This window comes from Canis lupus, chromosome 1 (assembly GCF_011100685.1).
Source record: "Canis lupus familiaris isolate Mischka breed German Shepherd chromosome 1, alternate assembly UU_Cfam_GSD_1.0, whole genome shotgun sequence".
In the NCBI taxonomy this organism is placed as follows: domain Eukaryota; kingdom Metazoa; phylum Chordata; class Mammalia; order Carnivora; family Canidae; genus Canis; species Canis lupus.
Window position 1 is genome coordinate 6,185,581 of NC_049222.1, and position 24,491 is coordinate 6,210,071.

At 39.1% G+C, this 24,491-nt stretch overlaps 1 protein-coding gene across 11 annotated transcripts in view; it reads left to right on the forward strand.

Annotated features, from left to right (window-relative positions):
• The window catches only part of NETO1 (neuropilin and tolloid like 1), a 127,075-nt gene that overhangs the window by 45,925 nt on the left and 56,659 nt on the right, over nt 1–24,491 (forward strand). For 9 of the 11 annotated variants that reach the window (XR_005353324.1, XR_005353323.1, XM_038525800.1 and 6 more), the window contains exons 5-6: nt 23,878–23,919; nt 23,995–24,161. Coding sequence is in view for 8 of the 11 variants with exons in the window: in XM_038525800.1 (XP_038381728.1) it covers nt 23,878–23,919; nt 23,995–24,161 (209 nt within the window). In the remaining 3 variants the exon portion in view is untranslated. Of the gene's footprint in view, nt 1–23,877; nt 23,920–23,994; nt 24,162–24,491 lie in introns of those variants that run through there. The other 2 variants (XR_005353325.1, XM_038525799.1) reach the window with 2 other exon arrangements.

Below are 24,491 nucleotides of genomic sequence, written 5' to 3' on the forward strand. Positions count from 1 at the left end.
TGCTCAAAATCCCCACAGAAGTGTTGCTGAAGGATTCATGCATCAGAGAAGATCTGTTTCATACCTGACACTCAGACCACTTTCCTGCCTCCTACTCACCAAATTCCTCTCTCCTCTGAGTCTCTGTTTTGGAATCCAGATGTTTTTCTCCAAGCTACTGAAGGCTAGTCCAGTGGGGTCCAACCACAACAGGGCCTCAGCCCATCGCTTTGGGATTGTTTGGGCCTGAGAGTCATCCTGTGGCTGATGAGACCAGGAAGGCCTCTGTGGGTGTGACTGTCAGGACTTCTGTTGGGGAAGTGTGTACACACACATGTGGAGATGTGTACACGTGTGTGCACATGCATGCATGTACAGACGAGTGTGGTGCTTCTCCGAACTCCTAATCACTAGTAGTACAACAAACAGAGGCCTCAGAGTTATTGTCAAAAATTACTTTGTTATGAATATATTAAATATCAAGAAAATATAGAGGGACTAACTATAAAATTCTACAAACTTACTACTGAGCCTTTACAAATACTAGAAAGTTACTATGAAATAGGTAACTTAAAATTTGAGAATAAAATGGTAACTGCTAAAGATACAGAAATACAGTCAGTAGTTTCCAAGCCATCAAAGAGTAAAACAGGAAACAGAAATCATACAAAGCAAAAAGAAAAGCCAGGAGAGTAGGAGAAATGAAATGAGAAGAAAAAGGAAGTTTAAGAGAACACAAAATATGGTTGTAAAAATAGACCCAATGTTTTATTAATCAATATAAATATAAGAGTAAATTCACCAATTAAAAAAAAAATAGTGAGAAGAGGATTCCACCAAGGAAAAATGTCAAGAACATAATACTTAAAAATAACACACCTGAGCTTAAAATACACTCTCCTACTTGCAGGAGGGCTGGAAATTAAGGAATATAAAAAATAAGCATTAACTGAACAAAAACCATCTACTTCTGATCTCTTTCCATGGATGCTACTCTTGGCTTATGAGTCCATGGCTGGAGATTTCTTACTTGCTAGAACTTTCACAAGAACACTTGACAGTGTTTCTTATTCTATTATTCTAAAATCAAGGCGTGATTTTATATTTAATCCCAAATCTCTTTTATGGTAATTTAAGTTACTTTCTCATCTCAAGAAATGAAATAAATACTTAGGAGCTATTTTCATATTATGATATCCTCAGTAGTTAATGAATATTTTTCAGAACATTTTCTAATGTTCGAAAGGGATACCTAATTCATCTGCACCAAGTATACAGAGCCAGGTAATTATAAATTCAATTTGAGATCATAATTTTAAGATTGAGGCTCACAAAAATGTTATGAGAGAAGAAACATACTAATAACAGAATGCCGTGGAAATATAATCGGAAATAAAGTTATCTCCACCCAAGTCCCAGTGCATGATTTGAGTCCATTAGATCGTTAACAATCATTACGTGAGTACCCGCTAAATGGTGGGAATTCTGAGAGTGTATTTACTGAGATTAAAATAACCTGGAAAACTCTACCCACTTTCAGAGTTCTACCTAATCCATTAGGAGTTCAGGATGAGTAAACATTATTACTGTAGAGCAAAATTCTATAATACAGACATAAAAGTGTATGATAAAGTCAAGCCCTTGTTCCCAGCAGAATTTTTTTCCACAGCCAGGGTGATCTTTCAAAAATATAGTCAGACAGAGTCACTACTCCATAAAACATCCACTGGTCCTTCTTTTTGATAAGAGTTCTTTCATTACTAAGCTCCTCTTTGGTGATGGACAAGATAGTGAATATTTTGGGGTCACACTATTTCCGTGGCATTTACTCAGCTCTGCCCTTGTGGTGGGTCAGCCGCACCAGACAGTGCATAAGCAAGTGGGTATAAATTTGATGATGGACAAGAAGTTCTTTTGAATATCTTTTTTTTTTTTTTTTTGGAAGGAGGGAAGAAGGTTGGAAGATTTGTTGCTACTGCTTATTTCATTTCCAGAAATCTGACTGTATAAGCAAATTTGATAATTTATAAAACAGCTTACAGGACAGTATCTGCCTCAAGTTGAGTCTTCAACTTTTATTCCTACAACAATCCATGTTTTTCTGATAGGAGTAGCGCAGTTATTCTCTGTTTTATAGTTACAAGATGCACAAAACTCAGGGGCAGGAACATGTCACCCTATTTTATAACCAAAATTCTGTTCTTGACCTGTGCTCATAATTGTGCTTGGCAGTAGTCAAATGAATTTTAACCAGTGATTTTCTTTTTTTTTTTAAAGTCATATTCAAGATTCGACTCAACTCTTTTTGATGTACCTTCTTCAGATGGCTTCTGCTGTCTGCTCCACTTCCCCAAGTCCTACAAGGGAACATGAGGGGACAGTGGTCCTGACCTTATTTTCTTTGTTTCCTTTGCTGTGACATGCAGCTGCCAATTAGATTGTTGCAATCTAATTGGTGGTATGGATTATCCCCAGAGCTGGCTCGCTGACACGGCACACTGGAGAGCCTGCGGCTTCCTGGCATTGTGAGCCCATGGGAGTCAGGCTCCCTGTCCTAGTCCACTGACTCGCCCATGCACCATGGTCCCCCTGGTGTCCACCCTCTCTGCCCCCTAGCTCTCTGAGACCAGAGTCCCAGCTAAGCTCCCAGAGAACTCCCACTATCCTCTCTGTGTCTGTGAGAGAGACAGATTCCCCAGCAGCTGTGAGAAGTCAGGGTTGAGTACAAGACCCTTGATCCTCTCCTTGCATAGGCTCCCCTTCCCACATGGACTCCTCCTTCCCTGATCGGATCCCAGCAGGAGAGGACCAGTCCCTCTTCTCCTCCCTTCCCCTACCTTACCTCTACAGGGACAATTTAGAACACTCACAGGATGCTAGCAGGGGAAGATCCAGCAGGTAACCTAGGTGAGCAGTGACATGTCCCATGACTGCCTTATGCCTTTCCTGTTACAATTCCTTTATACTGGATCTTAGAAGGAGACTTCAATTGTGAGGCAATTAAGACCATGGCCTCTGCCTACATTCAGATTCTGGCTTTGCCACCTGTTTTGCAGCGTGACCTTCTCCAGTCGTCTCAGTTACCTGAAGCCTCACTTTCTTCAACTCTTCAACTTTGACAATGAGGGTGATGACCACCCTCCAAGATAGGTATCACTCTGAGGATTAATGAGATCATCAGTATCAAAGCTCCTACACAGGGGCCTGGTATAGAGTAAGACCTTGCTAAATATTGCATGATTCTTCTGAGATATTCCCTTACATTTATTGATTTATATAAAAGGAGGATATAAAGGGCAAATAAATATCATTTCCTGGAGACAAGTAAGGAGCTAAGGAAATGACAAGATTTAGTGTGTCAGCCAGGGGAAGTTGTTTCAGGGTCAAGAAGCAAAAGGGGCATCTACGGCCATTTCCTGGGCAGGAGAGGGATGCAGGGCAGATCATGAAGGGCTCTGTGCCATCAGTATTAGGCTTTTCAAGTGAAACAGAACCAATAGAATATATGTGTCTGTGTATATAGGTAATACACGTATGGCATACTTAGATATGTGTGGATTTATTATAAGGAGTTGGCTCGCATGATTATGGAGTCTGAGAAGTCCAAAGATCTGCATCCCACAAGCTGGAGACCTAAGAGCTGTTGATTTAGTTTCACTCTGTGTCCAAAGGTCTGAGAACCAGGACAGCCACTGGCATAGTTACAGTCCAGAGCAAGGAGGCTCATGAGTCAACAGCAGTTTTTCAGTTTGAGTCCAAAGGCAGGAGAGGACTGATGTCTCAGCCTAGCAGTCTGGCAGTGGTTCTCTCTGCTGGTTTCCCTTTTGGTTCTATTCTGGAATTCAGTGTATCAGTTAATGAGGCCCACTCACATTTGGGAGGGCAATCTTTTTACGTGTTTAGAGATTTAGAGATTAGTTTCATTCAGAAACAGCCTCAGAGAAGAGAGAAATCATGTGTGGCCAAATGTCTGTCAAGACATCTTATGTTTTCAAAGCTGTGGCCAGGAGATAAGATGTCTGGTGAACAAATGGCACTACCAGGAGGAGTGGCTGGGCTGGGGTGGAGAGAGGCACCGAGTTCTATTGCCTAATGAAGTAAAGGTGGCAAAGTCAAAGACAGGCCTCTGTATTCTATAGTTAATTTTGCCTTCCAGTCTGCCTGGTGGTTTGCCACTGATGAACCTGCTGGTGTAACTGGTCTATATGGAGGTACATTGCAGTTCTAAAGAGGAAACTTTAGAAGCAGGGACTTCTAAAATTTCATCTTCCCACATTTATTATTCTTTTCTGAAATGGAAAAAAAAATCCTTTTCTCATAGTCTGTATATAAATTAAATGAACATGAAGTTCAAAGAAACCTATACATCAAAGAAACCTCTTTAAAATATTTTAGAGTAGCTCATAAATTAAAATTTGTCCAGTGTGGCTTTATTTTTTTAAGATTTTTTAAAAAATTTATTTATTCATGAGAGACACACACACACGAGAGAGAGAGAGAGAGAGGCAGAGACACAGGCAGAGGGAGAAGCAGGCTCCACGCAGGGAGCCCGACACGGGACTCGATCCCAGGGCTCCAGGATCACACCCTGGGCTAAAGGCAGGTGCTAAACCGCTGAGCCACCCAGGAATCCCCATAGCTTTAATGTAAAATGTACTCTTTCCTTGTCATTCAAAAGCAGTAATAGAAAACCTTTTAACTTTTTTGGTGCTAGAGTAGTGCCGTCTACGTGTTTGAGTTTCTGTTGCATTCATCTCTCATCAGCAAAATAAATTTTGAAATAGAGACTGGGAGTGATTTACCTAAGAAAAATTAGGTCCTGAAATGATATTTAAATTTAATATCCTGAAATGCTGTCTTTGTCACATCAAATATAATTCAAAATTAATGTTATGTATTTTTTCAAAAGTACACATTTTTTACTTTCAGCGATTTTATGTAGAAATATCTCTATATTTAATGTTGTTACTGTGGCCTAATATTATTTTACTTTTGCTATGTATCACTGTGTGAAAATTTTCATGATAAAAATATCAGTGTTCAAGAGAAGGGATTTTAGCATGCAAATTAAGGAATGAAATTATAATTATGTTAAGAGTTTTAGTGTTTTCAAGTTTTTTATTTAAATGAGTCTCTTTAAATCCAGGTTCTTTATATGTTTTAGTGTTGGAATTCCCAATAATTAAATCCTTTTTTACTAGGAAAAAACATAGGAATGTTATGAAAATATCTCATTTTGAAATAAATCCAATATTGATGTCAAATATTTTTGAAATCATAGCATCACTTAATTGGAAAGTGTTAGTTGATTCTCAGAATTTCAGCAAACATAGAGCTCTTTAGAATCTCGTCATTTTCTGTAAAGCAGCAATACCTAATATATAAATAAACTAAGGTTTGCTATAAGGGTATTTTCATCATTGGATTGGAATGTGTAGCGGTCTCCCTATGGCACAGTTTTATGTGGCAGACCTTTCTTATGCCTGCTGGGCTGGATGTGATTGCCACATGATTGCTGTGGCCTCGCATTTACACTCTCCAGAATAGTTCTCAACACAAATAGGGAACAATGTTGAGAGACAAAGAAAAAGGAGGAAAGTAAGAAGAATGGAGGATGAGAAGGGGCAGGGAGAATAAGGAGCCGTGATTTAGATTCACTGTGGCTTCGTAAACTGATGGGCAGATGGAAAATAAATGGAAGAAAGGACAACTCATTGGAGTTTGTGTGGGAAACATTTGCATCTAAATCAGTGGAAAAATGGAATTCATTATAGAGGCGAGTGTGTTTTAGGAATAGAATATATATACACACACACACATATATACATAGACATAACTACACTTCTATTTTTATATTTTTTAGCTAATTGTTAATTTCTGTGCTATTAATATTGGAAAATGATACATGTAATTGCAATAACTATCATGGGAGTTTCAAAGGAATGTATTGCTTGTTTGCTTTGTTTGACAGATAAACAATAAAGTGGTTTTTTAAAATAAAGATAGTAAGCATAATATTTTATGGTATAGGTTTTTCCCCAAATTGTAATATAAATATTTTTACTAAGTCAGTCATAACATCTCAATTAGCAAGGGATCCTCCTTTTTTTAATGCCTTGGTTTTAATTTTAAAATCTGAAAATACTGGATGAATAAGGTCTTAATTTCTAAAGGATTGGCTTAAAATGGTAGAAGGAGTACTTTGTTCTGAAGAGCAAACCACCTATTTTTATTTTGAGGAAGAAGTACACGAGAAGCTTCCACATTTTTCCCAGCATGCCTCTGCCATGCAAGGATTCGAGGTCTTCGTAGAAGAATGCCCTAAATTACTCCTTGTACTTTAATACTGTTTCTTAAATATGGAGGTACATGTTGCCAGAGGTAGAATCTGGCATATATGCTATTGTCAATATTTTCCTTAATATCCTCAAGCTGCAAGAGACAAGTGCATGAGAGAATTTATATTTCTGCTTGAAAATTTTATTGATTTCAGGAGTCTTCTAAAAGTGAATAGATGGTGTGGTCAAATCCATTTTCTAAAGATTTCCTGCTAATTTCCAAACAATTATTGCTAAATACATCCATATCCTTTTAGTTTCATCTTTGATCATGGTGTGATATTTTTGATTAACAGTAACTACTAAAAATCAGGAAGTACAAAGGTTGGGTTTTCTTACTGCATGCCAACCAAAGGTTAATGTTATTTAAGACACACACGCCAAAGGTTGTGTAGATGTGTGACCTTTTCATCTCCAGGAGGTTGCACTTCATAGCTCACTGTACCCATGGCTATTCACCAAGCTCTGTTTGGACTGGCCGTGGGTCTAACACAGTATTTCCTTGCTATGGGGTTTCTCTATAGTTCACAATATGAGGACAGACTTCCCTTAAAGCAAATGAGAGAGAGAGAGAGAGAATAAGAGAGACATAGAGACACATAGAGCAAGAGAGGCAAGAACAAGATGGAAGCCACTGTCTCTACCAGTTTGGAAGTGACATCCCATCACTATTAGTGGAAGTGAGTCACTATTAGAAGTGAGTCACAGGTGTAGCTGTAGCTCACGCTGCAGGGGGAGCAGTTAGCCCACGGATGTGAATACTAGCTAGAAAGTGGGGAACATGCAGGATTTTCCTAGAGCCACCATACTGCATGGTATTTCAATCTCTGTATGTAGGTTTCATAGGTAAGGATCTTTTGGTATGTGTATTACCCTTTTTCAGTAAAAACAAGAACAAAACCAAACAAAAGGCTCTGAAATTCAGTGCATCAAAGCAATAACAGTGTGCATTTCTTTGGTTTCTGTAAGCTGACTAGTTGGTTCTTCTGCTTCATGTGATGGTGCTCTGAGCATTGAGTTGGTCCAGGGTCCTCATGCCCATGCCAACCAGTTGGTATTGGCCACAGGCTGGGAATTCAGCTGGGGCTGCTGCCTGGGGAGACGTCGTTGCCCTCCACATGGCTTCTCCATGTGGTCTGTTGACTTTCCTCACAGTGTGTATTTGCTGGGTTCTGTATGAGCGAGCATCCCAAGTGTGAGTGCCACAAAGGAAGAAAGCAGACACTGCCAGTCCCTTGATGTCTAGCTTCAGAAGTCTAGGATGACACTCCATTCTGTTGGTCAAAGCAGCACCAGGGCAAGCTCAGGTTCAGAGGGAGGACACATCACGTCCACCTCTTTTTTTAAATTTTTTTTTTATTATTTATTCATGATAGTCATAGAGAGAGGAGAGAGAGGCAGAGACACAGGCAGAGGGAGAAGCGGGCTCCATGTCATTAGCCCGACGTGGGACTCGATTCCGGGACTCCGGGATCGCACCCTGGGCCAAAGGCAGGCACCAAACCTCTGAGCCACCCAGGGATCCCCTCACGTCCACCTCTTGATGGGGAACTGTCATCCCCATACTGGAGAAGAATTCTGCTGGAGAACATCTCTGAAGATAGGCTACCTCAGTGTGCACCCTGGCCATAACTAGGACATATACCTCCCACAAGCTACAGGTGCTCACCTCCTTCCAGGACCCTCCACTTGTCACTCTGTATGACACAACTTGAAATCCAGTATCCCATCATCTGTATCGGGTCCAGGTGTAGGTGGCACTGCATGGCAGCGTCCTATTGGCACAGTTGATCAAGTACAGTTCCCTTGATAGCAAGACCTGTGAGCTAAAAAGTCACATTATCTGCACCTCCCCCCTACCCCCGCCTAGTATGCAATGGTAAGTCTGGGATGGAAAGCCATTAGAAAGAGGGAAAATGGGAGGCTCACAGTAGTGTCAGCCATGGGCATTCTCAGATCCAGCCTGACACAGGTTACCATGTCCTCTGATGGGCAGCAGGGACTTCTTGTCTGGGGCCCATTCCCCCTGGGTGCCCGGGGTGGCTCTGGCCACCAACCTCTGGGCTCTGATTCTGGAGTCTTCCTTCCTTCTCCCTCAAAGTGGCTCATGTTCTCAGGGTTCTCAGGGTTCTTCCTGACTCGAGGAGGGTAGCCCCCTGGAGGCCTCTATTCATTGTGAAGTCTTTGTGTTGCTTTGAATCAAAGCCAGTATGAGAGTCATCAGAACTTGGAGGCTTCCTGTGTCCCACAACATGATGCACACCAGCGTGCTTTGGGGGGATATGCCCAGGGTCCTCTGAGATGCCTGCCGGGCCAAGAAGTGGGCTGAGATACTCCATCCCCCTGCCACCAGCCAACAGCCCCACTGCTCCCCCTTGGAGGAGGGGATGGATCTGCTGTCAGCACTCTTCATTGATCTCTGTCCTCAGACTGTTTTATGTTTGGAATAATTTTCAGGTTAGAGAAGGAAGAAATAGACAATAATGGGGTCCTGAGTTGGCAAAGCCACCCATGGTTCTGATGAAGAATTTCTTCTCAGGTCCATCTGCATCTGTACCGTGTGGCAGGTACCTATGACAAAGCACTTAGCACTTTTGACATTCTTTCTGGAAATCGCCTTAGTTTAACCTCCCCAGCTCACTGAGTGTGCTGGCTAATTTCCATGCTACCTAAGCCACCGTGCTACCCAAGCCACTTTCTACCATGAAATAACACAGTGGTGTAAAAGCCCAGTAAAGTTTTTGCAACTGTCCTTCCGGCTACCATTGAGAGTTTTGTCAAGGGCTTGCTGACCTCCAACCACCACCTAAAGCAGAAAATGGAATTTCTTTTCTTTTCTTTCTTTCTTTCGGTATGTCTGTTCGGGAGGGAGGGTGGGAGGGAGGAAGGGAGGAAGGGGAAGGGGAAGGGTGAATGGCGGAGGGAGAATGGAGTGAAGGGAGGAAGGGAGGAAGGGCGTAAGGGCGGAAGGGAGGAAGGGAGTCAGGCGACGGGAGCAGGAGGAAGTGATCAGTAGTGCTTGAGTATGGCGTGAGGAAGGGAGGACGGGAGAAGGAGGCCGGGAGGAATGTCTGAGTGGACTGTCGTAGCTCGTTTCTGCTTTCCTTCATTTCCTTTCCTTTCAGTTCCTTGCCTGTCCTTCCTTTCCTTTCATTCCTTTCCTTTCCTCCCTCCCTTCTTTCCTTTCTTTCCTTTCTTTCTTTTTTTAAAGATTTTATTTATTTATTTGAGAGAGATCAAGCACAGGCAGGGGGCAAGGGGCAGAGGGAGAAGCAGCCTCTTCACTGAGCAAGGAGCCCAATCCTGGACTCGATCCCAGGACCCCCTGGATCGTAACCTGAGCCGAAGACAGACCCATACCTGCTTGAGTCACCCAGGCACCCCAGAAAATGGAATTCTCTTTAACTGGAGCAGTAGCAATGTCCACCACCATCAGCAGTGGATATGTTCTCCTTCACCCACATCCTCACAAAACGTGATGTTGTCCATCTTAGTCTGTTTTTCTGGTTGGTTAGCTGTGTAATGAGATGACATAGTTGTTTTAATTAGTGTCCAGTTGTTGACTATTAATAAGCTTAAGTAGCTTGTGTTGTTTCCAGGACACCTGGATTTCTTCTTGTGTGAAATGTCTGTTTAGAACGTTTGCCCATCTTATGGTGCATTGTCTCTTCCATACTGTCCGTCTGTAGAGACTGGATATTAGGATTTGAAGTCTATATGTGGCGATAATATCTTCTTGCAGGTGTGACTTGGGTTGGCACCCACCTTCCTCCAGTATCCTACAAAAAAATCATTCCAGTGCCTTCTGGCTTCTGTTAAACACAAGTATTTGCTCCTTTGAAGAAATTGCTTTTCTCTTTCTCTAGCTGTTCTAAATATTTTCTCTCAACAGCTTGTAAAACACTGAATAATTACTTCTTTAAATATTGTGTGCTCTCCATTTTCTTCCTTCTACCTAGAAATCTGATATGATCAGCAACTCTCTATTCTGTCTTTTATTCCCACCCAGAGGTGGAATGTTGGGGTCCTGTATTGATTCTATTTTTAATTTTTTGAGGAACTGCCGTACGGTTTTCTGCAGGAGCCATACCATTTTACATTCCTACCAACAGTGCACGAGAGATCCAGTTTATTTACATCCTCACCAACACATGTCGTTTTTTATGTTATTGAGAGTAGCCATCCTAATGGGCATGAGGTGGTATTTCACTGTAGTTTTGTTTGCTTTTCCCTGATCATTAATATGTGACATTGAGCATCCTCTCATGTGCTTGTTGTCTATTTGTGTATCTTCTTTGGAGAAAGGTCTATTCAAGTCATTTGTCCATTTTTGGAATGTGGGTTGTTAGGTTTTTGTTGGTGGTCATATTGCATCTTAGGAGTTCTCTACGCATGCTGGACATTATTAGTCCCTTATCACATACCTGCTTTGCAAATTTTTTCTCTTGTTCAGTGAGTTGACTTTTTATTCTGTCAGTATGCTCTTGATGCATACATTTTTTTCAAGTTTCATGAAGTCCAATTTGTTTTATTTCTTCTTCTGTTGTCTGTGCCTTTTGTATCCTATTTAAGAAATCATTGCCAAAGTCAGTGTCATGAAGATTTTTACTAATGAGTTCTAGGAGTTTTATAGTTTTAGGACTTACAATTTAGGTCTTTGATATATTTCAAGTTAATTTCTGTGCATGTTAAGTAAGGGTCTGAATTCATTACTTTGTGTGTGGATATCGAGCTTTCCCATCACCATGTGCCCCAAAGGCTGACTTTCCAACATTGAAGGTCTTGGCATCCTTGTCAAAACTCATTTGACCTTATATGAGAGGATGTATTTCTGCTTCTCCTGTCAGTTTAGCTCAAATTTTATTCACAAAGCACCAGAAGGAGGAGAGGCTGAGGCAAAGAGACTGACTAGGATTCTGCTACCCCAAGGTGATGAAGGCCAGGGATAAGAAGCCCATGGTAGGCTGGAAATGGAGAGAGAAAGAGATTTTACAGTAATGAGTTCGTAGTGAGAGATTTTACAAAGAATATTTGAAAGCTCTTGATATTGTTTTGATGAAAGCAAAGGTGTGAAGGAGTCAAGTTAATTTTTAGAAATTTTCAGCTCAGGTAATCAGGAGAAGGCTAGTAATTAGTAAAGATGAAGAGTCTAGGGGAATAAAACTGATGAGATCCCATCAATCAAACTCTCTGACTTAATAAGAGAGACCTAATTCTCCCCTTTCAACTTAAAAATTATGGTATTGATTTACACTGCCTTAGACCATTACTTTGGGGAATCCTTGCATTATCTTCACATCTCCTAATGAAATAACTTTAGGCACTCTTATATTTGAATGACAGAAAAATTAGCAAAGAGAGTATGGATTTAGTAAGTGTTTCCATAAACAGCTAGTTCTCAAACTGCAGTCTCAGGCAAATGAAGCATTGCAAGTTTTGATAATGTAGCACCAGCTTTACAATTACACAAATATTTGTTAAATGCCAATGAAAAACTCAGTACAGCTTTTCTAAACATTCTAAGATCTATATTTCAACGGAAATACTGAGTTGTATTTTGATGTAAGCTAGAAAAGTGTTTGCTTCTTGCAATCTTTAGATGAGCCATTTGGGGTCAAGTGGACCCTGACAGCCCAGCTCTGTCTGGAGCTCATTTTATAGTTTTCCCCAGTTCCCAAGATGGAGGCTAAACTTTCCAGAAATAATTCTTTCTCAGAGGCGGAGGAATGTAAGAAGCTGTAGTCTAATTTTCTTAACATGTGGTTCAAAACCAGGTACTTGATTGATCACTTGTAATCTCAAATGAAATAACCATTAAAAAACACTGGTTTCAGAGCTCCTGGGTGGCTCAGTTGGTTAAGCATCTGCCTTTGGCTCAGGTCATGATCCCAGGGTCCTAGGATGGAGTCCTGCATCCGGCTCCTTGTTCAGTGGAGAGTCTGCTTCTCCTTCTCCCTCTGCCCTACTCATCCTCTTTCTCTCTGTCATATAAATAAATCTTTAAATACAATACACTGGTTTCAGACACCCATTCCAACTTCAGAATCACTGTGATTTTGGAAAAATTAGTTCCGGGGGAAAAAAAGAAATGAGAGTAATGCAAACGAAATGATTCCGGATCTTAATTTTTGTAATCATTTAATCTCCCTATGCTTAAATGGACCAAAGTTACTTGCTAATGGAGGAGGCAAGTACATGGTGAGCTTTCCAGGTCACAGACAGGTGTGTGCATCTAGGAGAAGCCCTCTGAAATCGCCAGCTGTGACATGAGGCACAAAGTTTTTTTTAAATGGCCTTCATACATATTCAGATAAGCTCAATTTCACCATTCTCTAAAATTAAGGTATAAATTTTGAGCTAAATTGACATAAAGGAGCTTTTTATACTTTGTATATGTTGTCATATGTTAAAGGAAAGTTGATGTCTGGGCATTCACCGTATATCTATCCTTATTTGGATATTTGTAAATATGCAGTAGGAAGTATGTTATGAGTTTTCTGCAGGTATTCTCCAGTTGATCTCAGGCATTTGAGGAAAGTGAGATGAAATCCTCTTTAATTCCAACATTAGATGCTAATAGAAATAAGTGCAGGGTAGCCCAGGTGGCTCAGCGGTTTACTGCTGCCTTCAGCCCAGGGCATGATCCTGGAGTCCTGGGATCGAGTCCCATGTCTCCCTGCATGGAGCCTGCTTCTCCCTGTGTGTGTCTGTGTCTCTGTGTGTGTGTGTGTGTGTGTGTCTCTCATGAATAAATAAATAAATAAATAAATAAATAAATAAATAAAATCTTTTTTTAAAAAAGGAAATAAGTGCAATATGCAGAATAGATAGTGAGGTTACAACAATGCGGTTTGGTTTGTAAATAATGGTTTTAGAGCAACGAAAATATTTTAGGTATATTTTTAAAACAATATTTTAGATATTTTGTATCCAGGAGCTAAAATTCCCATCTAAATATGGATGGGATAGTTTATATAGCGCTTTATATTTTAAGAAATCTTAATCCTCTCCATTATCTAACTTATTTTCATAAGTTCTCTGCTTGGTACCAAGCCCAGTTGGTATTTTTAATCCTAATTTTTTTAGAAAGGAGGCGATTAATACCTTAGAAGGTAGAATTCTGTCAATAATTGTTGCTATATAACACAGGTTTAGCATCATTAAATCTTTCTGGTGAATTCTTCTTTATGAAATTAATATTTGACCTCCTTTTTGATGTATATTTTGATTTTGCTTTTAGGGCCATTTTATTTAGCATAATACTGTTTCAGAGGGCTTTTTTTTTTTCATTTTTTTAATTGCTTGACGGGAATATCATTTTGTGTCCTTTTAATCTCAATCATTCACATCAGTATGCATTGCACATACATGGCTTTTATAAAAAGCATGTGGCTGGATTTTGTGGATTGGAAGGATGGCTAGAGTTCAATGATTCTGACCTTAGTCCAAGAAGATGAGAGTTGTGAGTTAAAGTAAGGACACACTTTTAAAGACAGACATGGTAACTTCAACTCTTCATCCAGGTGGGCAGAAATGCATCCTCTTCAGATTATTCCATGTGCATTTCCAGGATTTATCAAGAGATGCATCACATATGCATCCACAACAGCCTACTGGTAGGAACAAAACTTGGCATTTTGCATTTGCTCATTTTTTCCAATCCCATCATGGCTCCACTTCCCCATGTGCACTGCTAGTGCCTGGCATAAAAACTCTAGTGTCCTTGCCAAGGGCACCAACAGAGGACGCCCCCACAATCTCCAATTAGGGGCCATTCCAGCTCTATTTAGAACCGGCTAAGGCTCATCAAATCCACTGGAAGCATGAAAGATGTTGTCTTGAAGCTACATTTGCGTGGCTTGTACAGCTTTATTATGTCCATAGTATAGTTAGTTAGCTGTAAGGTACAAAGCTTCCTTGTGATATTTGCACTTATATTTTTAAATAAAATTAGGAAAACATAACTTTTTCTTGTATCTGTTTTGCATTTTCAATGACAGTTTGTTTAGCAACAGTGACACAGTGGAGTAAAAAGAAGTTGATGTGAGAATAATGCCAACCCCGAGCATGCTCTCGCACACGTGTGCGCATGCACACACACATGCATGTACACATACACACAACTTGAGGTGCCAGCCCCACTTTCAATTGGCATGTCAGTGTGGGGAGCACCTATGTAGCTGAGTGCCACACTTGCTGGCTGAGGTCCAGACTCTCATTTCACCCTCATGATGTCATTCTCTCTCTCTTCTAGGTATGAAACCTCAGATGCAAGCCCCATACTACATGCCATGATATTTGCTCTATTCTATTTTTTTAAGAGTTTTTAAAGTTTAAATTAAGTTAATTAACATATAATGTATTATTGGTTTCAGAGGTAAGGGTCAGTGATTCAGCAATCTTATAAAATACCCAGTGCTCAGCATATCACATACCCTCTTTAATGTCCATCACCTAGTTAACCCCATCCCCTCACTCCCTTCTCCTCCAGCAACCCTCAGTTTGTTTCCTGGGATTAAGAGTCTCTTATGGTTTGTCTCCCTCTCTAATTTTATCTTGTTTAATTTTTCCCTCCCTTCCCCCATGATCCTCTGTTTTGTTTCTTAAATTCCACATATGAGAGAGGTCATATGATAATTGTCTTTCTTTGATCGATGAAACTTTTTTTTTAATTTTTATTTATTTATGATAGTCACACAGAGAGAGAGAGAGAGAGAGAGAGAGAGAGAGAGGCAGAGACATAGGCAGAGGGAGAAGCAGGCTCCATGCACCAGGAGCCCGACGTGGGATTCGATCCCGGGTCTCCAGGATCGCGCCCTGGGCCAAAGGCAGGCGCCAAACCGCTGCGCCACCCAGGGATCCCGATCGATGAAACTTTTTATGGTCAGTTTTGCCTCTCCCTGATTTCTATGAAATAACACTTCAAAAAAAATTCTTTTATTTGAGTGTAGTTGACACACAAAGCTACATTAGTTTTATGGGTACACTATTGGACTCAACTTCTGTACACACTATGCTATGCTTACCTTCAGTGTTGCTACCCTCTGTCACCACACAATGTTATTACGATCTCATTCACTCTATCCCCAATGCAGTGCCTTTTATTCCTGTGACTTATTCATTCTATAACTGGAAGCATGTTTCCCTTGTGTATATAGGTAAACATTGCTGGATGTTGGGAAAGCAGTGTATGTGAAGTTGTTGAGGGGAAGAAGAGAGCATTGGAAATGTCCATTCGTTGACAGGGTTGGCATTCCAGCTGTGCCAGCAAGAAATGTCTTACTAAACCAGTTCTATGAAAAAAAGATGGTTCAAAAGATGGACTTGTTTATCTGAGGATTCCTATTATTTAGGATGTGTTTCACTGGATGAATGAATAAGGGCTTCTGAGAGAAGTGTGCAGGAGGCAGGGAGTTGCTAATAATCAATTAAGAACTTCCCTGGTTTTCTTTGCATTCAATATGTAAACACTAAAATCCAACTTTGGACTATGTAGACTTTATAAAAAAAAGATTTTATTTATTTATTCATGAGAGATACAGAGAGAGAGAGAGAGAGAGAGAGAGGCAGAGACACAGGCAGAGGGAGAAGTGAGGCTCCCTGCAAGGAGCCCAATGTGGAACTTGATCCTGGACCCTGGGATCACGCCCTGAACTGAAGACAGAGGCGCAACCACTGAGCCACCTAGGTGTCTCGGACTATCTAGGCTTTTTAAAAATTGTCTTTAACACTCTTGGTCTTCTGATGATTTTTTCTTCCTTTCTTTCCACAAATTTTCTCTTTATTCTGAATGGTAAATGCCTATTTTCTCTATAGAATAATACCATTGTCTTGTGACTGTCTATCAAAAACAAACACTGTAAAAGCCTGTTTAATGTGAGCACAAGCAAAATCCAGATTGTTTGCATATGTTTTATAAGAAAGAATTATGCTTCTTCAGTTTATTTAAACATGTGAATATGAGCATCTTGAGAAAACTTTTTATATTACAGCCAAATAAATAAAACAAGGGAACGGAACATCTGTACAAGCCATGCAAATATCAATAATATTTTAAAGGGTTTGCCAACTTCCTTCAAATTCTTTAAGTTTTGATTTCTAAAATCCATATATGAGTCAATTTTATGTGAAACCAGAAGTCATGATATGTAAACTCGATGCCAAATTTAAAACCCTGAGAAAGAGAAACTCTATGTGAAGCTGTAATTGCCAATCTTATGCTTATAGATAACAGTTCCCCTAAAAAGGTTTAAAATATTATACTATGAATTTTATGTTAGAGCAATGTTGCTTCTAGACAAGAGTGAATAAATCAGATAATATGATGATGCAAGCTATTTCAGTACTATGCTGTCAGGATTTGTTGCAATTATTTTTTAAAATGGCCTCTTAAGTTCAGTTAACTGATCAGTGGTTTTCAATCTTAGTAGGAAGCAGGGAGCCAACGTTGAGGTGGATTACAGGTGAGGAGAGAAGAATGGAGACAGCGACGTGGCCATGGGAATGGCAGTTAGTTTCCATGCAAGAGCTAACTGAATAAAAATATGCCCACAGATATTACAGGACTTTCCAAAATAAATGGACAAGAGAGGTGAAGACATTATGTAGCTAATAGCATGATTCAGGATGTGTGAGATTGTGGAAGTTTGAGGGAGATATTAACATTCTTTAAGACTAGCCTGACGGGTAGTTGAGCTGTGCCTTGCAAACATATCCATGTATTGAGGTTGAGTTTTATAATCAGAGGGTTTTGTAGTTATGGTTACATGGCCAGGTCAGGCAATTATGTTTTCCTATCAACTGTTGTTCAAGGAATACCACTGTGTTTTGTGATATAATGGCATATGTGAGCTGTAAAAAGCCTAGACCAACAACAGTTTTGATTGAAAATAAGTTTCAGATATATTTAATGATCAGTTCAATGTTTTAAGGTTAGCTATAAAGCTGTTTAGGTTTTAGGTCAAAACAAGTCGCATTTTTCTAAAGTAATTGAGCCTCCATTTTGTTCATTTGTAAAACGAAGATGCCTCCGATTTGATTCAGTTATTGTCTGATCAGATAAACATTAATTTACTAAAAGTCAATTAACAGTATGCCTAGCATTGAAAATTTTTGAAAATGAAACTAATGCACTGCACAGTCCTGAATTAATAAACTGCAACTTTGAATTTTGTTGGAAGAAGATATTTATCTATGATACAAAGGTGGGGCTGGCTAAGGTGGAAATTCTGCAATATTTTGTCCTGCCTTAGGAAATATTGAAGACCTCAAAGTGCTTCACTTATATGGCTATATTAATCAATACTTATTGTATTAGACATTCAAGCCAGCAACATTTTAAGTAGTTGTTAATAAATAGAAAAATTATACTAATAAATTAATTATGTGTTAACCTAAAAACATATTTTAAAGGCATGATTGATATTAAAATATTAATTTATAAATATTAAAGGAATAGAAGAATCACACTCTTTTACATTTTTAGAAATCTATTCAATGTTTGGCTTATTAGAAGATAACTAGATTCTCACATCTTCTTCATTAAATGTGTTACAATGTATTTTTATGAAGTAAATGAAGAAAATTCTGCCTCATAGAGATACATAGTTGAAAAAGGGAAGAGTATTTTCCATAGCCTTTTCAGATGGATACTACCTCAAACCTAAAAAAGTGTTTTTTTTTTAAAGATTCTATTTATTTATTCATGAGAGACACACACACAGAGAGAGAGAGAGAGAGAGAGAGAGAGAGGCAGAGACATAGGCAGAGGGAGAACCAGCCTTTGTGTGGGGAGCCCAATATGGGACTCGATCCTGGGTCTCCAGGAGGGAGTCCAGGGCAGACGCTCAACTGCTGAGCCACCCAGGCGTCCCAAAGTCATAGTTTCTTAAAAATTAGTTGCAGTGAGGAATGTGAAATTTTATCAGTGAAGTTTTTCTCTTCTGCTCATTAACATCTACCTATGGCTTTTTTTACCCATGCATGACTTTTTAATGTTATGCATTACTCTTTGACAGTTCTTGGATCACTGTTAGGCGATCTTCCATGTTGACCCATTTCATCGTTGAACATCAAAAATCATCCTGGTTCATTTAATCAACAATCACATTTAAAAATGCTCTAAATATTGAATAGCTGTCAGATACACAGGGATGGATATGGTTTTCTTTACTTGAAGCTTGAATTTTATCATTGGCAGCAAATATTGTCAGTTGTTTTCTTTAAAGTCAACAGATTCACAGTGTTCATTCTGCAGAAAAGACATGTACTCAAAATTTTAGATTTTAAAAAAGCAGCAATTTTTCATCCAGGAGACTTTTTAAAATAAAATAGTTCTTTATCCTCACAAATGCATGGGGATGAATTATACAATGAATACCGATGGCCATGGTCTGGTGCCATTGTCTTGAATCGTGCTAAGGCATCAGCAGTTTATTTACCGTTGCTTTTGCACCGTCAATGCAAATGTCAACACAGATGTTCCAGCATAACTCATAACATTCAAAAGTTCTCCAAAAATTTGAGTATTTCAGCATTGCTCACATTTGTTGCTGAGCATTTTACTTAGAAAAAGGTCTTTGGTGATTGGTTCATGCTGACACTGGATGAACTCAAGCAAAAGAAGCAAATTCAATAATCTCTGTACATCTGTTATAGAAAAGTAAAATTCTGTAGACAAGATATTAACTCCTTCTTCTTGTTTAAAGCTAGAACTTTAAATCAGCAAGTAAGCAAGTTACTATATGGTTGAAAAGCAGCAGAATCCCGCCCCCCCCCCCCACCGCCCTTTTTTTTCCTGACTATTCATCCTGTAGATACTCTTGAATGGCAGCCGTGCATTAGTTCGTTGTTTTGTTAGGCTGTCATCTCTTGTGTGTGCTTCTCCAGCCAAAGCAGGATAATAACTTGTTTCATAAGATGCCTCAGTGACTTTAGCATTTTTAGTTTCAAAAGTATAGTAAGAGATTTTAGCTTCTAAGGAGCTAATTATGTCTACATTTGAAATATCCAATACTTTTTTAAACAATTATTTATCTTAAAATATCTTTGCAATCGATCCATCACAGTGAAATCACTAGAAAATATTTGTTTGCCTAAATCACAAGAAAACAAAGTATTAATATCTATAAAACTGAAGGAATGATTGCTTTTTTTTTTTTGGAATGATTGCTTTTTTCATATTTTCATTTTTTACATACAGCCTTTCTGTTGTATTTGGAGTAAATTTCTCCTTTTCATGATGAGTAAGAGAGACCTCCTTGGAATATTAGTGTTATCCTTTTCTCCAGATTTAGACCTAGACCGTGTAAGGGTGATGGAGAAAGTGAGCCTTTGAGTCTCCTTCATCTCCGACAAATGCCTCCCCTGCACAGGAAGAAATATTACAGATATATTTCTATTATTTCAGAGGAAATTGAATTTCATAATATACATTTAGGTAGAATTTTTAAAATTAGAAAAAAGTAAAATATTTTATATATGTATATGTAATTATAAAATAAGACAGAAAATGTCCTAAATTCTAGTTGTGCTTCCCTGTAAGTTCAAGACATAATTCTAGATTTCATAGTAGCAGTGTCTTGGACAAAAGTGTGGTTACAGAGATTATAGCAGGGAAAATTGAAGTGAGCCAATAAATGTCCAATAACATTGTTGAGAAAAGGCTGGATTAATCTGTGAAAAGGTACATCATTTATACCCTAAATCCACCACCTTAGAATATTCTTGAAAACAGAAGCCAATATTTTAGTAACCACAATAGTGATAGTGTCATCAAATATCATGTAGGATCTGGAAACTCTGCAATACATTCCTGAGAAACTGAGAATGTGAAAAGAGCATTTTAGTGGTATCATGAACATAGTTTGACCTTTTGGGAACACAAAAAAAATCTAAAATCTCTGTAATTTAACGTAACTGAAGTTAATTCTTGGTTATTGTATTTTTTGTAGCTAGAGAAATATGCTAAATTCAATAATACCTATGATGTACCCACTGTATATTCCAGTGGGATGCTAGGCCCTGGAGAGAGAGGAGCAACAGACCAAAGTCCCCTGTAGAGTGTGCTTCCTTAAAGTCTGGTGGGACTCAATGGCCAATAAGAAAGTAAATAGATAGTAAAACAGTAAGTGAATTTTGATAAAAGAAACCATGACAGGAGAAGAGGGAGTGAGAGGTAGTGCTACTTCGGAGAGGCTCATCCAGAAGGGCCTTTTGGAGAAGACAGTGCCCCCATCAGGAGCTGAGATCCAGCTGTGCAAAGACATGTGGGGAAGACGGTACAGATGTCCTGGGTGCTGGGGGTGGGGGTGGGCAGCCTCACATCTGGAGAAACAGGGAGTGGGGGCGTGTTTCAGAGGAGACCGTGAAGTCGAGAGCCTGTGATTCATTGGGCGGGGGGCAGAACACAGAACACACAGGGACAAGAACATACACAGAATGACAGTCTCTTAAAAAGAGCTGTAGTTTTATTCTACAGGCAATGAAAAGCCAGGTGAATATTACAATTTGATTTCTATTTTTAACAGTTTATTCGAAGTGCTAGTGGAGAACAGTTTTGGGGAGTCTAGAGCAGGAGGTGACTTCCTAAGTCTGGCATCGCCATTCTCCTGCGTAGTAATTCTTATTATTGCCCCCGAACAGAAAAACCAATCTTAGTGTTCTTAAATTCGGTATAGGCTGCTTTAACAAGTTATTGTGTTGCTTTTTTTTCTGCCTATTTTGCAAATCATAGGGTCCACTGATTATTGTGACTATGATATTCCTGGTGGCGAATTCAAATGGAAGTACAGAAACAATTGTTTCCTAAAGTTTTTTTCTCCCTCCCCCTCCCCCTTTTCTTAACCATGAGCACTCTCACCATTAATACAAAGACAAAAATAAATTTTCAATTCCCAGAATTGGCATTTCTCTCAGCATTGACTAGCATGAGTTGCAAAAATGACAAATGTTACCCTTCAAACCAGAAAATGGAATACCAACTACATTTTCACAAGAATCGAAGGATCAGCCATGCAAGGCTTGAAACATTCTAATCACTAAGGATTATTATTATTATTATTATTATTATTATTATTATTTAAAGATGTTATTTATTTATTCATGAGAGACACAGAGAGAGGCAGAGACATAGGCATAGGGAGCCTGATGCAGGACTAGATCCCAGGATCCCAGGATCACAACCTGAGCTGAAGGCAGATGCTCAACCACTGAGCCACCCAAGTGTCCCTAATCACCAAGAACTATTATTAAACATTATGCAAAATAGTTAAAAGGATATACTGAATAATAAAGAATCTGGATAACTGAAGTGGGCAAGCTTGCTATAAAGTAGGGAAAATATTAGGTCTCTTCACTACTAATATAACTGCTTAATGGTGACAACCAATTTGAGTAATTCTGTACAAAACATAGTCCTTTTATTGTACATGTTAAGTATTAAATATACATTTTTTTGAGGGATACCTGGGTGGTTCAGTGGGTTAAGCGTCTGAGTGTTGATTTCAGCTCAGATAGTGATCGCAGGGTCATGAGATTGAGGCACATGTCAGGCTCCATGCTCACCATGTCTGCTTGAGATGCTCTCTCCCTCTGCCTCTCCCTCTACACCTTCATGTTTGTGCACACACTCGTTCTCTTTCCCTCTCAAGTAAATAATTTAAAAAATATCTTTATGCACTTTTTCTAAAAGAATAACCAAATATACATTAACTTAGATGAAGGCAAAAAATCTACTTGGGGGTATCCTGATCCAAATTAACTATTTTGTCCTCATTTCTGCATCTTTATGGAAATTGTGTACAGGTGTTCTATCTCCCTCTTTCCCTCTTTCCTTCTCTCTTTTTCTTTTTCTTTCCTTCCCTCTTTCCTTTCATCCTGCCTACCTCCCTTCCTTCCTTCTTCCAAAAGGTAAAAGGACTATTTTCAAAATAATTATACAAGGATATTTGCATCTTGATTCCCAAATGTATCACCACATTATAATTGTGTTCTATAATAAAGTGCATCTAAATAGTTGACCCAACTAAACTGGGCCTGGCTGGTCCAGGCCTTTTAATTTCAGTGTATCAGTACACATTACTGTTCAACAAAATTCGAAAAAAACATGTAATGAAAATAAATACAGTGATACAGTCAGTCTGCAGCCACAGGCTTTGTGTTTCCAAGCACACAGCCGTACAAAGAAGTGCACTTGGATACACACAGATATCTATGCACACACAGTCTTGATATCCAGAAATAATGGTCTCCTGAGAGTGCTACCCTTTCATATTTCAGCCCTAGACTCTTGTTTATCAGTGTCTCTCAACATATTTCTAGCTTTATAAGATTTTTAATGTACAGCCAATACTTTAGTAGTAAAAAGAAATTAAATTTCACAGTCATCTTTTTAAATTGGGTGCCAGGTGTCTCCAAGAGAAATCAGAGCCATTAATCCCCTTTATTTATAAGTAAAAGAAAATCCAATTCAAAATACCTGAAATTATAAGGATGTACATTGTTTCAAAAAGCAAAAGGGAGAAAGAAGTGTGACTACAGAGTAGAATACGATGCTGTGTGAGGTCCATAGGGATTCACCTTCTCTAGGTTTCTATTCTGCTCAGCCTTGAGAATTAGCATCTCCTCACGTTAGCTCCTGTCAACATCATAAGCTGACCACTGTGCTGGATCCCAAAGACACCCCATACAAACCAGACCATAGTGTGAGCCAGAAAACTATATAGTCTTTGTTTCTCTTTTTTTATTGAAGAAAACTTCCTCAGAAGTCTTCCAGCCGGCTCACTGTTAACATTCCACTGGTTGCATACCTAACTCAAAATCAACTTCAGGAAATGGAAACAAGCCCACCATTTTTGGCTTATAATAATTAGGATGCTTCTGAGGCTCATGATAAGTCAAACTTCCCCCAAGTATGTGAGCAGAGAAGGACACCTGCCCGGACCTGGGGCAGGTGAGAGGGAAGCCAAGGGCAGGACTTGGCGTTGAGAGGGCACAGTGAATACTGGGGAATACTTTGGAAGCCAGCATGGAATAATACATTAGGGAAGAAGATCTGATGGAAACAGGATAGTACATCCTGCCTGGGGAGAGAAGCCCTCAGTTTCACAGCCTAAAGTTGTACTTCCGGGAGTTCAGTAAAGAAAATTGTGTTTCATCAATCTACAGAATCCATTAAATCAGATCAAATGATGATATATGTCATAGACAGAAGTTTACACAAAGCTTGAATTACCTGTGGATACATTTTACAAAAACATTTAGTGTCCGATTAAGGATTTAGAGATAAGGAGTTAATATCTACATTTGATGACTAGATGAAGAGTGGCATTGGAAGGTTTTTAAAAATGGCTTCCTTTGTATTGATAAAAACCCTATGGTAATAATTCTTTTTTATAAATTAACATTTCAGTCTTACCATTATCAGTTTTTTATTTATCCACTTAATTTCTCTTAATATATTTTTTGGCAGTTTCCTGAATAATTTAATGGTATTGTACTCACCATCATTTTAAGTAATAAATGCAGAATAAGACTAATTATCTTTTTCTCAATTTTTAAGATCCTGACTTTAAGGACCTTGGAGTTTTGAAACCGTTACCAGGTTGGTAAAATACTCCATAATGTTCAGAGGTCTTTGTTTTCTGCTCTGGAATATACTTTTGGTTTATTATTCAAGCTCCATTTTTGTATGTTTGTTTGGCATTTCGTTATGTAGCATGTGAGTTTGAGATGGGCGGTCCTGAAGGAATCGTGGAATCTATACAAATTATGAAGGAAGGCAAAGCCTCTGCGAGCGAGGCCGTGGATTGCAAGTGGTACATCCGGGCACCTCCACGATCCAAGGTCAGTCTTAAGGTGAAAACAGATTTGACAGTCAGCTTGGGAACTGTCTGGAGCATGCACTGCTTTGAACAGACTGAACATGCTTAGTGGGTTTCAGAGTGCAATCAGAAGCTTTTACTTTATTTGGGTTTGAAATGCAATTTGTCTTGCCTCATCAAAGGAAGTTTTGATGTCATAAATAATATGGAGAAGGTGTTTGGAAGATATCACTTGATCACCTGGACAAGAGACCCTACTGTGACTCCCTCTTTCTGGAAAATGGATCAAAGTGCTATGCGTAAGCCATGGGTCTAAGTATAATTACACGTATGCCCTCACTGTCAGAATCTG